Below are 14,853 nucleotides of genomic sequence, written 5' to 3' on the forward strand. Positions count from 1 at the left end.
CGCAGCATTCTGAATGAGCTGCAGGAGTCTGGTGGCAGATGCCGGTAGTCCAGCCAGAAGAGAGTTGCAGTAGTCCAGGCGGGATAGAACCATTGCTTGGACCAGGAGCTGGGTTGAGTAGGTGGTGAGAAAGGGGCGGATTCTGCGGATGTTGTATAGGAAAAATCTGCATGCCCGGGTTACTGCTGCAATGTTGTTGGAGAGGGACAGCCTGTTGTCCATCATCACTCCGAGATTCTTGGCGCAGGGTGATGATGTCACTACGGTGTCCCCTAAGGAAATGGAAAAGTCGAGGAGGGGAGAGGATAGAGCAGGAATAAAGATTAGCTCCGTCTTTCCCGGGTTGAGCTTCAGGTGGTGATTGTCCATCCAGCTCTGAATGTCCCTCAGGCAAGCGGAGATGCGGGCAGGGACCTGTGTGTCCGATGGGGAGAAGGAGAGAAAGAGTTGCGTGTCGTCGGCATAGGAGTGATAGGACAAGCCATGGGCAGATATTACAGGGCCAAGGGATCTGGTGTACATGGAGAAGAGAAGGGGACCAAGGACTGAGCCCTGGGGAACTCCGGTGGTGAGGGAACGGGGTGGTGATACCTTACCCGCCCAGGCAACCTGGAAGGAACGGTCAGAGAGGTAAGACTCAATCCAGTCAAGGACTGTGCCGCGGATCCCTGTTGCTGCCAGGGAGGACAGGAGGGTAGAGTGGTCCACAGTGTCAAATGCAGCGGAGAGGTCTAGAAGAATCAGGACAGAGGAGAGGGAGGCTGCTCGTGCGGCATGGAGTGACTCACTGACCGAGAGGAGTGCAGTCTCGGTCGAGTGGCCAGGCCTGAAGCCAGACTGGTGGGGATCAAGCAGGTTGTTCTCAGAGAAGAAAGCAGAGAGCTGGTTAGATGCAGCACGTTCAAGTGTTTTGGATAGGAAAGGGAGGAGAGATACCGGGCGGTAGTTCTGAATGACTGAAGGATCTAGTGTGGGTTTCTTCAGCAGCGGGGTGATGTGGGCCTTCTTGAAGGATGAGGGGAAACATCCAGAAGATAGGGAGGAGTTCACGAGGGAGGCGACAAAAGGGAGGATGTCTGGTGTGATTGCTTGAAGGAGAGATGAGGGGATAGGGTCGAGGGCGCAGGTGGTAGGGCGGTGAGTGATGAAATCATAACTCACTTTCCAGACCGTTTCCAAATACATTTTTATCTAAATCTACTTTCAAACATGCCTTTATTGCATTTTTTTCAGCAATCGATCTACATATCTTGACGTCTCTCAAAAATATTACAGCTTGTGATGTGCGCAAGAGATCCTGCTTTCACTATCTCAGCCTGTACGCTCCAACAGAAACCATTCCCAATAGGATCTGTTATCCTGTAACTGTAACCAAGCTAACTCACACACCTAGCATCTGCGTGAAGTAAATCATAATAAAGTATTAGATATAAATATGTCTGATAAACGTAAAGGGCATTGTGTTTCATCAGAGACAGAAAAGAAGAACTACCTTAACCTTGGCTTCATGGAAGGACAGGACAGGTCTCGACCAGAATGTGTAATTTGTGGCGAACAATGAGCTAACGATAGCATGAAGCCAAGCAAAATTAAGAGACATTCGGAAACATAACATCTGGAGACCAAAAATTATTTTAAGAGAGAGAAAAAAAATGGCTGGCAATATCAAAAAGATCCATGGACATCAGGAAATTGTTTGAAAGAGCAGGCAGCGATTTACACAGAGCTGTCTTTTGAGTGTTCGCTCTTATCATAACATAGGAAAGTGGCTTATCAAACCTGCCTGCAGTAAAACAGCGGAGAGACTGTATGGTCTGCAGGTGGTGGATAAAGCGAAGACCGTCCCACTTTCTAACAACACTTTCAAGGCCAGAATCGATCAAATGGCTGGAGATAGCCAAAATCAGTGGCACAAGAAGCTTAGGAAAGTCCCCCTTGCCGATCGGTTGGATGAAATGACAACAGCGGCAGACCAGCCAGCGCACATCGTTTATGTGCAATATATTGACGGTGATGATTCGAAACAGGACATTTTTATTTCCACCGATCTAAAAACAGTTACAGGCTTTTTTTATGTCTGTGGACTCTTATCTCGCATCCAACAATCTGCCAGTCTTGTTGCGTCCTGCACTGATGGGGCTTTGGCAGAAATGTAACAATTAAAGGGATTTAATAGCCGCTTGACGGAGAAAGCCCCAGGGTACAACATTTTCCACTGCATGATACATCGTCCGACACTGGCGAGTAAAACAAAAACTGTCTGATGACCTCAGTGACTCCCTAGCAACTGAGATCAAGGTTGTAAACTTCATCATGGGTCGCCCTACCAACAAAAGACTCTTTGCCCAGCTATGTGATGATGAAGCGCATCACATCCTGCTGCTACACACAGGTGCGCTGGTTGGTGCGTGGCCAGGTGCCTGTGCGTTTCTTGGTAATGCAGAAGAAAATACAGGAATTGCTGCAAGGACCACAGTCACACTCTGTCAGAGCAGCTGACTGATGAGTTTTGGATTGTAACAGCAGAACTAGCTGACATACTCACTCTACAATGAGACATATGAGTGGCTGCAAGGTTCTGAATCCAACATCATGCAGTGTAAATACGCTCTTCAACCCCTTAGCGCACATGCCAAATCTGGCCAATCCTTTCCCATTTAGGGGGTGCGAATCTCGGCTTGGGGCCTTTCTGTGTGGAGTTTTTATGTTCGTGTCCACGTGGGTTTCCTCCAGGTACTCCGGTTTCCTCCAACAATCCAAAGACATGCAGGTAGGCCGATTGGAGACCCCAAAATTGCGTATAGCTATGATTGTGTGAGTGAATGGTGTGCCCTGCGATACATTGGCGGCATGTCCAGGGTGTATTCCTGCCTCTCGCCCAATGCATGCTGGGATAGGCTTCTGCACCCCTCGTGAGAATCAATGCTGTCCTGCCTCCCTCGCTCTCTTCTGATTCACTCCCCAAATCCACTTCAGCTAGGTGAGGATATGCCCTTGCCATGCTAAGTCCTTGAGATTAATATTAAATATGTTTTATTCACTAAGTACACTTAATGAAAAGATATACCACTCTGTTAACTACCTCGTTAGATTTCAGCACAACCTGCCATAAATAAAGGCTATATTTAACAAAACCTGTACTTTAAGATAATTTAAAATACAAAACTGCCATATTGGTGATGCTTGCCATTTCCTCAAGTGCAGAAAACGAAGAGTGCATGAATGCATTATTATAACAAGCACAAAACCGTCCAGACCCACGGCGCACCTGTACAAAGTGTCATGAGTAAAACTTGACTAACTGTATATCTAGCTAGCTATGGCATGTCCGCACCTCTGTAACGTTATTTGTTGTCCTCCGTGTGTCCATACATCTGTATCGATGGTACGCGCTAACTAGGTTAAAGTAGGTGAAACGCTAACATGTTAGGGTTAGCTAAAGTAACATTAGGCGATAAAGCTGTGCTTAAAAATCTTGTGCCGTTCGAAGTGGTGATTTTGGGAGATGCACCTGCGCATGCATCCTACTAAACGAAGCACCACCTGCGCATGCATCCTACGAAACGTCCCTCTCAGATCGTCCATGAGTGAGTGAGTGAGTGACCACAATTTGCCATGCATAGCCCATGGCGGCAGGCAGTCATGCACGCCGTGGGAAAAAATGTTCATTGAAATGTGCACATTTTTGCAACACAAGTAAAAAGATATCTTATTGCTCAACTAACCTAATTGAGGAGAGCTGGCTATATCCTCCCAACCTTACCCTCTGAGAAGATTTCACACATCATAAATAAATCCCCTTTATGATAATTATTCAATGTAAAGGGATTAAATTCACATGTGAAATTGTGATTAGGGGGTGAAAAGGAAGTCTTTTCCACTGAAAGGAGGCCATTTGTTTATTATGAATGGATATTTCTGGTTTAAGCAAAGCTGCTTCACATTTCCATTATGGAAAATTCAGTATCAGTTTTTATCACCCATGAACTTACATTGAAAGGAAAATGTGAAAACGTAAATGCTGCATAATTTCATATATTTATTTAGTTTTTACAATTGTACTGCCCAACACCAATTTTATATTCTGAAATATGAAAAACAGAACAAAATGGATTACACATCACTTAAACCTGCTAAAACAGTTAAAAGATGAAGTAGTATCCTCCTTTCTCTGTTAAAGCCTAAATAACACAGAGAACCCCTTTTGACCTGTAATTAAGCAAAGATAGTAGAAAGAGATTTGCTGCAATGTAATAATAACGATGAAGAGTGATGGGGAGAAATGGCGTCTCTTCAGCGGTAAAACAGCAGCATGGCAGACTCAGTGATATCCAGAGAGGCACTCCATCCTCTGAGGGTTCCATAGCCTTCCGCGTCAAACGCAGCAAAATCCCCACACTGATGTGGTGGTTGTTGAGGGAAATGGCCTCCTCCCCCCACACAGTACTGCAATACAACAGAAGAAAATTGGGCTGAAAGAGAGGTAGGTAGTAGCCAAAACAGAGCTGAAGCTGAGACAACTATGAAGCTGAAACCAGCTGAAGCTGATGCAGGTGAAACTGATACAGGTGAAGCTAATGTAGGTGAAGCTAATGCAGGTGAAGCTGAAACTGTCGAAGCTAATGCAGGTGACGCTAATGCAGGTGAAAATGCCACAGAACTGTAGCTGACACTGAGCTGAAGGCCATGATGACTCATTTGTTCCCTACACACTGCAAAGGGAGGCTCCTTTGCTCTGAGCACTTGGAAGGTTATAAGTTTAGTAAATAAAAATATTATATAATAAAGATGCTTTCATGTGTGGTGATATATTTGCCTGTGAATGCTAATTAAATCAGGGCCATGTTTTCAAAAATGTAAAGAGAGCAGAGTGAGTATGCATGAGCATACGTGTTCATGTGCAGGCATTTCATTCATAGTTTTGATTTGTTTTTAGTTTTCCTTTAAATGAGGCCTGTGGATATTTTGTTTTCAAGCAAATCTCTACTATTAATTAAGAAATTCTACCTTACTTTGTAATTCAAATATTTCCTAATTTAATGTAGTGGGGAGCACATGGAGAAATAGCTCTCTGTTTAAATGAACTGTACACAGTGATGAACATGCCAGTTATTCCTTAGTTCTAACTCAGAGTAATCATGCCTAGCCATTATTATATACTCATACTTATGTAAGTATGTGATATAAAGTACACCATGCTATAAGCCGTCATATGTATGTCTTATGAAGCACACCATGCTATAAGCAGTCATATGTATGTCTTATGAAGCACACCATGCTATAAGCAGTCATATGTATGTCTTATGAAGCACACCATGCTATAAGCAGTCATATGTATGTCTTATGAAGCACACCATGCTATAAGCAGTCATATGTATGTCTTATAAAGCACACCATACTATAAGCAGTCATATGTATGTCTTATGAAGCACACCATGCTATAAGCAGTCATATGTATGTCTTATGAAGCACAACATGCTATAAGCAGTCTTACATGTTCTGTGTTGCATCCCCTGGGACTGACTCCAGAGCAGATGGCCATAGCTGCCCTCTCATTGTTGAAGACTCGGAAAGTGATAAAACCTGCAGTAAACTCCCCTGTAACAAAAATGAGAAGAGAATGATAACATCTCTGTCTGTGTTGTCTCCATAGGCATATCAGTATGGGTTGTAATACACACATTACATTACATCAGCGGCCAGTCTGTGCTGTGTCTAATACACACACCAGTCTGTGTTGTTTATAATACACACACTGGTCTGTGCTGTGTCTAATACACACACCAGTCTGTGCTGTTTCTAATATACACACTGGTCTGTGCTGTTTATAATACACACACCAGTCTGTGCTGTTTCTATACACACACCAGTCTGTGCTGTTTCTAATACACACACCAGTCCATGCTGTTTCTAATGCTTTCATACCCCTTGAGTGTGGCCCATACAGATTTGCAGTAGTTTCTCCATTCCCAAAATCATACGTTATAGGAACAGTTGGGCCTTTGTCAGTGTTGCATGTGCCCAAATTGAATCTCACAGGGTAGCGCTGAAACACAGAAAGAAAAACAGCATCAGCAAAACCCATTTTGACTGCTCTGCAACACACAAATACAGTTATTTTATTACATGAATAACTAGAGTTTATTTAGCAGATTGTACTTTCTGCTGTTAGACAGTCAGCTGTTTTTAAGCAAAAATGCCTTCCCAAATACATTAATACATAAATAGATGCAATACCTTGAACAGCTGGTAGAGGTTTCCTCCCTGTAAAGTCAGGAAGCTGGTCGCTGTGTGGTAGCGCAAGATGGAGTTGGCGATCCATTCTTTCATCTCTGCATTGTTCCGAACATGCCACACGGACACATCTTCCGCTGTGATGTCATAATACCCGGGGTTCTAGAACACAGAATCCACAAGAAGATAAAAGTGGTTGAAACCACTTGCTGAAAACCGGTGCTGAAAACTAGCATTAGTAATCTGAGATGAAAGACTACACGGAAGACTAATCGGATGGGACTGTATTATACATCTTAGACCATCTTCACGTCCCCACACAAAAATATATCAGTATGATTACAGTCTTATGCATGTTTATAATTCCAGCATGCAATAAAACTGAGATAAGAACTTCCCTTCCCTTCTCCCATTCCTTCATGCTGGTCTCTGCCCTTCTTTTATATAAGGATCTGTTAAACTGTATACTGTTCCTTTGGACTGGCTGGCTTTATGAAGTTTAGACTGGAGCAAGGGCCAGTTCTGTCTGCAGTCCAGTTCTGTGGGTGAGGTCAGTACTGCAGAACTGTGGAAGGGACAGTTCTGTGGGTGAGGTCAGTACTGCAGAACTGTGGAAGGGCCAGTTCTGTGGGTGAGGTCAGTACAGCAGAACTGTGGAAGGGCCAGTTCTGCAGGTGGTGGGTGGGGGTGGTCATTCTGTGAGAGCGATGAGTTCTTTGCAATGGGTCAGTACTGTGAGAGGACTCCGTGCTGTGAGTTAGTTAGTTCTGTAGGATGGTCAGTGCTGTGAGATGGTTCGTTCTGTGAGAGAGGTCAGTACTGTCAGTTAGTTAGTTTTGTGACATGGTCAGTGCTGTGAGATAGTTAGTTCTGTGAGATGGTCAGTGCTGTGAGGTGGTCAGTTCTGTGAGATGGTCAGTGCTGTGAGATGGGTAGTTCTGTGAGATGGTCAAACTCATTACTGTGAGATGGTCAGTGCTGTGAGTTAGTTAGTTCTGTGAGATGGTCAGTGCTGTGATAGAGGTCAGTACTATGAGATGGTCAGTGCTGTGAGTTAGTTCGTTCTGTGAGATGGTCAGTGCTGTGAGAAAGGTCAGTACTGTGATTTGGTCAGTGCTGTGAGTTAGTAAGTTCTGTGAAATGGTCAGTACTGTGAGATGGTAAGTGCTGTGAGATGGTGAATTCTGTGAGATGGTCAGTGCTGTGAGATAGTCAGTGCTGTAAGAGAGGTCAGTGCTGTGAGATGGTCAGTGCTGTGAGTCAGTTAGTGCTTTGAGTTAGTTAGTTCTGTGAGATAGTCAGTGCTGTGAGTTGGTTATTGCTGTGAGATGGTCAGTGCTGTAAGAGAGGTCAGTACTGTGAGATGGTGAGTTCTGTGGGAGGTGTCAGGTTTGAGGGGCAGCACTGAGTGGTTCACCTTATAGTCATCAGAGGTGGCGGCCTCAGGAGACCCAAAGGTAACCTTGTTGCTCCAGGTTCCGTCCCCGTCCGGCCGATTGGGGTTGTCGCCCTGCTGGCTGGACCAGCGATCCCCCAGAGTGCACTTCCCATACATGTTATTCTCATGGACGCTGGCCACCAGTGTCCAGCCCCCACCCGCCGTGGTCATGTCACAGAACGCCTCGTACAGAATTCCGTTTGTGGTAGTGAGGTAATACAACCCATCTGAAAAACGTAATTTCACGTCCATTGTTATTAGGAAAAGACTTTCTGACGCAATTGTTCCTGCTGGATTCAGGATCAGAAAATAGTTGCATACCGTCATTAAAGTTATAATTTTCTTTGAGCTCTTTGCAGCTCCGGGCGACGTATCGGAGCTTCTTCAGCAGTTTGTCTGCTTCTGGGTTGTTGACTGGGTCCTCAACATTAGACAGAGAACCTACTGCAGGGCAGGATAAAATGCATGATTAAATGATTAAACAGCCAAATCACAATCCACTCTTATATTTGAAGCATTCAATTAACAATCATCTCCTCACCTTATCACTAAAAAGGCCAGAGGCCACATTTAAACATTAAAGGCATTTAGACTATTTAAATGTTTCCAGAATTGTAAATGCAGTACCCTTTTCTTTTCCTGTTTCTAAACATTCTACGTTAAAATAAGTGTTTAAAGTTTTTTTGGAAAAATGGAGGCAGTAAAAAAATACGCATTTTTTTCCATTTTCTTCAAACCCCCAGCAGTCAATATACAGCAGGATTTGGTACCCAGGTGCATATGTGTCACTCTCACCTCCAGAACACTATTCAGCAACTGAATGACAGATGCTTTGATACAAATTGTTCTATCAAGCGCTATCAAACTAATTTCACACATATAATCACTCACAATTCATTCATTCCAATCCTGCAATGGAGTTGAAGAAGTCTTTAGGGTGGGTCTAAATAATTGTGGTCATTGTAGTAATAGAAATGATAGGTTTATAACTCTGCAGAGATAACACCTCAGGCTATGTTCACTGGAACTGAGACTTTGAATAAACTCTGAAAACACAGCGTCAGGTCGGCAAATGCAGTCAGAATAAGGTTAAAGACAACTGTGTGAAGTGCAGCCAATTTGTGTGTTTTCCCTGCTCACAAAATCACCAAAGCTGTGCGTTTTTTGTGGAATTGATAGGTAAGAAAAGAGAGAGAGTGCGTGTAAAAGTGCACTCCAAACAGCCAAAGCAGGGGAAGGGAGAAGCCTTGCCTATTGAATTTGTTATGACAGAAGAAATGACTTAATGATTTAGAAATATTGAACGTTGTATTTTTTAACTATTTTTTCCATTTTGTGTTTTGTCCATTTGAGTGGTTTTTCTACCTGTAATATGCCTTGCTATGTTTTTCCTTTAGCCTATGTAACAAGTAATCACTATATATTAGAAATTTAAATCTTGGAATCGATTCAGTTGTGTTCTTTTTCATGAAAGTAGACAATAGTTTTGAAACCTGGTTTCAAATATGTATTTAGCTTACCTGATAGAGAATCACATAGGTAGGGCTCCAATAACAAGGACATCACGAGAATGGCCCAGTGTAGCATCTCTGAAAGTAACAAAGTTCAGCTTAATTTTATTTAGCTTACTTATATTTTATCAATAATTATATTTAGTACTTATAGCTCCTATAACCATCATCAATCTCATAATTTCCATGAAATGAATGGAATGGTTTGCAGGACGATTGATTGTATCTGCAGTCTGGCTGAAAGGTTTGTGTAAAACAAGCTTGTATGCAGGAAGATTCCTGTATTTAGTATGGCAGCATTCTGTGATTTTGGGTTAAATAAGGAGGTATCAGACATTTCTTTAGGGAAGCAGAGGAAGTAAATAAATTACAACCCTGCCTCTTTTTCTTCACACTGATTCCTCACTTTTATTTCTGTGTAATTGCTATTCAGCTGCACATACCTTTTTACTTTAACTTCAGCATAAGGTATAACTCAATGTTATTAGCTAGTCGTTATTTGTGATATTTCTCAGATTTATCCATGTACTCTACATTATACTTCCCTCACACCACACTGCCCTGCCCTTCCAAAAGAGCAAACAAAAACAAATATTGGGCTTGGCAATGTAGCAGTATAAGAGACCAGAGTTTAATGTTGAGTAGGAGGATGTCTGTTATCCATGGAAACACACAAACGGTTAGAGGCACAGTTACAGAATCCAATGCTGACCGTGGCCAGCATCCCCACAGGGGCTCTCAAACTGGCCCCCTTCCTGAGACACCCAGAAGCCTCCGTGTCCAACGCTCCAACCTTTATTGAAGACAGGGGGGATTCTTACAAAAAGCCCTGGATTTTAAGTGGGGTTTAAGGAATTAAGCACGACAATGTCAAAGTGATTCAGTCATTTTGTTCATGAGTAACGGGAATTTTCACATTTTCAGCTGCAATAGTGCCACCTATTGACCAAACAGAACAAAGATTTTCATGTGTCCTGGATTTGACCTGGGGAAACTCTGTGTCATGTTTCCTGATGCTGAGACATTGCGTTCAAAAGCTATTAACATGTTCTGTGAAAAGCCACACCCACATCAATTTTCATTGGCTCCTTATTCATCAATTCTGTAACCTTGGTCTAACGTGGGTTTGCATCAAATTCCATGCAAATCAGTCCATTTTTGTAGGAGCAGTAGCATTTTAAGTGTTTTCCACTTAATTCAAATTAGAAAAAAATCCTAATATGGCACACGATATGGGCCCTTGAGGCAAATGTGTTTGTTATGAGCCAGCCAGAATCTGAAAAAACTATTTTGACAATAAGCCAATTAGTTCTAAAGTTATAGCCCAAAAAAGGTTAATTTAACTTTATTCCTACAGTGCCATCATCTGGCCGCCATGTCTAAGTTTTGTGATCTGAGCAGTGGATGGGAACTGCCATACTGCCAAATTTGGTTTCTCTAAAATGTACAGTTTTTTCTATGTACTTTTAGGGCAGAAAATCATAAATATTTGGACCCAAATTAAATTTTTAAAATCGTAACAAAAACAGCAGGGTTCCAGCACTTTGTGCTTGAACCCCTAATAAAATCTGAAACTGATAAAACTGTTTGGAGAGATGATTTAAGAAATAAATGGATAGTATAAAACATACAGAAAAGCCACGCACACTATATGTGACAATGAATCTTGGCATTGAAGCCAGTTTACAGACTGAACATTTTTAAAAAGTCCTCCTCAATCTTTGCCACAAACATTACATATAATTCAGCAGCCATATGTCAATTGCTAACTGTTTAGGTGGCCATTTAGAATTTCTTCAATAACTCACTTCCTGTTAAAGATTTTTTTGGGCACCCCTTCTAGGATGTCTTAGGATCACCCAAGGGACATATGTACCAAATTTCACGCTTTTATCCGCCGCATAACGACTTTTCGCAAAGTTCCCCCTATACCACTCTAGCCCAGAGCAGGGTTGCTAGATTTAGAATTTCTCAAAACCGGACAACACACCTGGAAGCATAGTCACGAAAAAGGGCCTCTAGCCATCTGAACTGGCATCAAATTTAAATTCGGGCCATCAGTTACTCAGACAGAACACCACAAACCAGACCTGTACAAATAATTTGTAAAACAGACATTTTGTCCAGAAACTTGATGTCTGGCAACCCTTAACTCAGAGCACACCCCAAGTGCAAGTGGAAAGGAGCAGTACCCAGCCAGAGAATCAAACTTATAACCACAGAACAGTAAGCCTCATTCCTTAGCCATTACGCTACACTGCCTCTCGCTGAGTCCAGCAGCAATTTAACACGAGCAATGCCCACATTAAGATTAAGCCGTGAGATGATAATCCAGTGGAATTAATCGTGCACTTGAACTGTGCATGAATGTGTGTATCAAATGAATTCACATTTATGGGGTCAGTCAGCATCTGATTGGCTGTCTCCTGGCCTAGTTTTGGGATTCTGGGGAAGAGGGTAACCAAGTAAGTGCGCTTGGCTGCTTTCATTTGCTTGTCACAGCAATACTTTTTTGATAAGTAAACATGACCCTATTGTTGAAGTTCAGTAGAGTAACTGTGTGTTGTAGTCTGTATTTCCCAGTCACTTGTCTCCCCAGTACTGTCTCTGTGTCTGTGTTCCCTGAGCTGCTTCACTCCCCTGTATTTGTGTGATTTCACTATTCGGGTGGTTCCGGGTTTTCGTGGTTTCCCCCCCTTCCTTCCAGTCTCGTTTTTACTTACTTCCTACTTATTTCTAGTTTTACTAATTTCTACTAATCCTTACTAACTTATAGATTGTAAAGTACTAACCTCATTAATATACTAACATGTGAATATTACTAATGGATTAACACACACTAGTTTTGGGTTTTTGATAGTTTAGATCACTATACTAATACATTAACCAGTCTCCCCTTTTCCATGCTGCGCTGTAGCTCCGCCCCTTTTCTTTCTAGCCTGCTCTAACGCTGAGTTCTGCAATTGCCTGCACCTGTCTCTTGCTCTGACTGCACCTCTCTCTCTCTGCACGTGTTTTTACCTGCTTAACCCAGGCCGTCTATTATCATTGTTGTCTATGTGATTCCAGTTCCGCGTTTTGTCAGTCCCCTGTCATTTAATTAGTTATCCTAATGTTCTTCACCTGGATGTTGTTTGTTACTCCTCCCTCACTCACTTAACCCCTCCTTGATTGTTACCTTCCCCAGTGTATAAATGTCAGTCTTTTCCCCCAGCTCACGGTCAGAACGTTGATCGAATTCATTGTGCCGATATTTAGTAAGCCTTTGTTTATCGAGATTCCTGAGACACCCCTTCTGAACGACTTCGAGTTTGCCTGCCCCTTTTGGTTTGTTTGCTTCTGGTTTGACCTTCGCTTTGCTTTGACTTCTCTTTTGCCTGTCCCTTTGTACCTTCGCCGCTCTGATCTCCTGGTTTTTGATTTTTTGCCTGTTTATCACAATTCTTTTGGAAACTCGATTCGGCACCGTCCTTTCTCTGATTACCTGGCTTCGAACCTCGGACTGAATAAAGACAACGTTTTTTGGATTTCCCTGGTCTGCGTTTGGGTCCTTGCACAGAACATCACACTGTGTGCACATCCAACCAGTATTTGGCCAGGTGCAGGATAAAAGTACATGTGAAGATTGAAAGAAAATGGATCTGCACACTGGATTACAGCTCCCAGTACTTTATTGACTAAAAATGCAAAGCAACGTTTCAACCCAACAGGGTCTTCATCAGGCAAATGACTCACATGACGGGTAAAAAAGGGTATATATAGGGAGTAAGCCAATGACATTGCATTGACATAACTGTCAGCCAATTAAGTAGGTCATAGCACATTGGCCATTTGACAGTCGAATCGAACTGTCATCCAGTGTGTGGATATCCATTTTCTTTCAATCCTATTGTTGAAGTTAACTGTGCATGTGGGCTCAAAGGAAGCAAAGCATTTTTTATCTTTTGAGACACAACAAAGGAATGATCTGTGGCCCAGGTAAGGAACAGCAGAGGGAAGCAGCCTTGCCCTTTCTGTTTGGAGGGACAGCTGCTCCACAAATGGAGAACACCATGTAAAAACATCATTATTGCATTCTGTTCTTCGTTGTTCTGCTCCAGTTGTAGGTTTGTGGACAAGAAAGTGAGAGCGAGTGAGAGAGAGAATGATAGGGAGCGACAGACAGAGAAGAGAAGAGGAGGGGTGTGTATGAACATACTTCAGTGTGACCTCAAGTGTGCACAAAGGGCCATAAACCAAAATGGAGGGAGAAACAGAACCGGCCTTGTTGCCTCCAAGTTAGAAATGACTGAACTGTAGAAATCACAATCTATGGTGCAATCATTTGACAAAAGAATGCACTTTCCATGACATTCAGCACAGGCTCACACTAAATAAAGTCAAACACTGTCCATATGATTCATCCTTACTTGGTCTGAAGATCCCGAATTCGGTTGTCGGCCTAGGGGTGTGCGGGTTCTGTGTGGGGTTCTTTGTGTTGTTCCAGCGCAGAAACAAGCCACTTCGCTGTGGAATGAAACTTTGCCTCTTGTTCACAATGCAGGTCTGTGCCCATTTTTATTCTCACAATTGCGTCACATCTTTGGAAATGCGTGTACAGGTGTTTAAATAGTTACACTGGATAAAGTCTAAAAGTACCTATATTGATTTTGTGATTTTTTCTCGGGAAAGTGAGAATTTGTTAAAATTATTGCAGTTTTTGAATACAGCGGTTTTATCAGCTAACACCCTCATTTAACATTTGCCACTGAATACCAAACACAAGTGCATCAACAGTACAAACATCTCATTTGTCCAACATGTAAAATATATTCATTTGATTTAATTTGGCAATTATTATGAAAGATATCAATTATCAATTAAATTGCAAAATTGATAGGCAGAGCAACCAGCTGGATCAAACTTTATCAAAATGCACAATTCACAACCATATTAAAATTAAGAATTGTATTAAGTTACAACAAATATATGTCTAATCTGAAGACGAAGGTCAACTATCTTAAAAACATGTTACAGACATTGACAGGTCACAGTCACAAAATACATTTTACCAAAAGCAAAAACAAACCACAGCTCTCAGACACAGTGTCTCCCAAGAAAACCAAGCTCAAAGTTCAAAAACCAAAAAACAGCTGAATATTACAAAATGCCAGGTATAAAAATGTAAACATGCCAGACAAGCCGTAAGACCTAGAATGTCAGACCCTGTGCACACTAAAAACATGAGGCACAAATGCAAGGTTCAGATTCCCCGGATACCAACAACAGAAGCCAACCCTTATTTCCACCACAACAGAAGGAAACTGGCTGTAACTATGCTGATGACGACTCTCATGAGCACCAAAGTTGCGGAAAGGCCCACATTTTTTGTAGTTGAAAGAGCGTGAGCACAATCCCTCTTCCCTGGCGTACGCATACTTACTGAATGATCAGGGGATGGTGGTTGCATTGATTTTTGAGGCTTGGATGGGAGGTCAGACAAGGCCTGGCTTATCTAAGACCTGACAAATTTACATGTTAAAGTTGCTTTATGTTGTTGGAATCTGGGCTAACCACTATGCCATTCTTATGAAAAGATTCATGGTTCTTGCCTCTTTATAATGAGACCAAACATGAATATGTGAGGAGATAATGCAGCTCAGCTACTGAATACTTCTAAAAATGGAAGTT

General features: G+C 42.3%; 1 protein-coding gene across 4 annotated transcripts; it reads right to left on the reverse strand.

The window, feature by feature from the left end:
* Positions 1–4,019: 4,019 nt before the first annotated feature.
* On the reverse strand, positions 4,020–13,730 carry LOC135247155 (intelectin-like). Of its 4 annotated transcripts, none has more exons than XM_064320442.1 (9): positions 13,593–13,730; positions 9,896–9,976; positions 9,193–9,261; positions 7,994–8,116; positions 7,652–7,899; positions 6,238–6,396; positions 5,926–6,046; positions 5,495–5,598; positions 4,020–4,446 (listed from the first exon to the last, which is right to left on the reverse strand). In XM_064320442.1, exons 3-9 carry the CDS (start codon positions 9,257–9,259, stop codon positions 4,294–4,296), a joined length of 975 nt encoding a protein of 324 aa, XP_064176512.1. In that variant the 5' UTR covers positions 9,260–9,261; positions 9,896–9,976; positions 13,593–13,730; the 3' UTR covers positions 4,020–4,293. The 4 variants fall into 4 exon arrangements, with proteins under 4 accessions (XP_064176512.1, XP_064176511.1, XP_064176510.1 ...); XM_064320441.1 differs by having other exon boundaries at positions 9,880–9,976; positions 13,593–13,726; XM_064320440.1 differs by having other exon boundaries at positions 9,858–9,976; positions 13,593–13,726.
* Between the last annotated feature and the right edge of the window lie 1,123 nt (positions 13,731–14,853).

Source organism: Anguilla rostrata, unplaced genomic scaffold (assembly GCF_018555375.3).
Source record: "Anguilla rostrata isolate EN2019 unplaced genomic scaffold, ASM1855537v3 scaf1097, whole genome shotgun sequence".
In the NCBI taxonomy this organism is placed as follows: domain Eukaryota; kingdom Metazoa; phylum Chordata; class Actinopteri; order Anguilliformes; family Anguillidae; genus Anguilla; species Anguilla rostrata.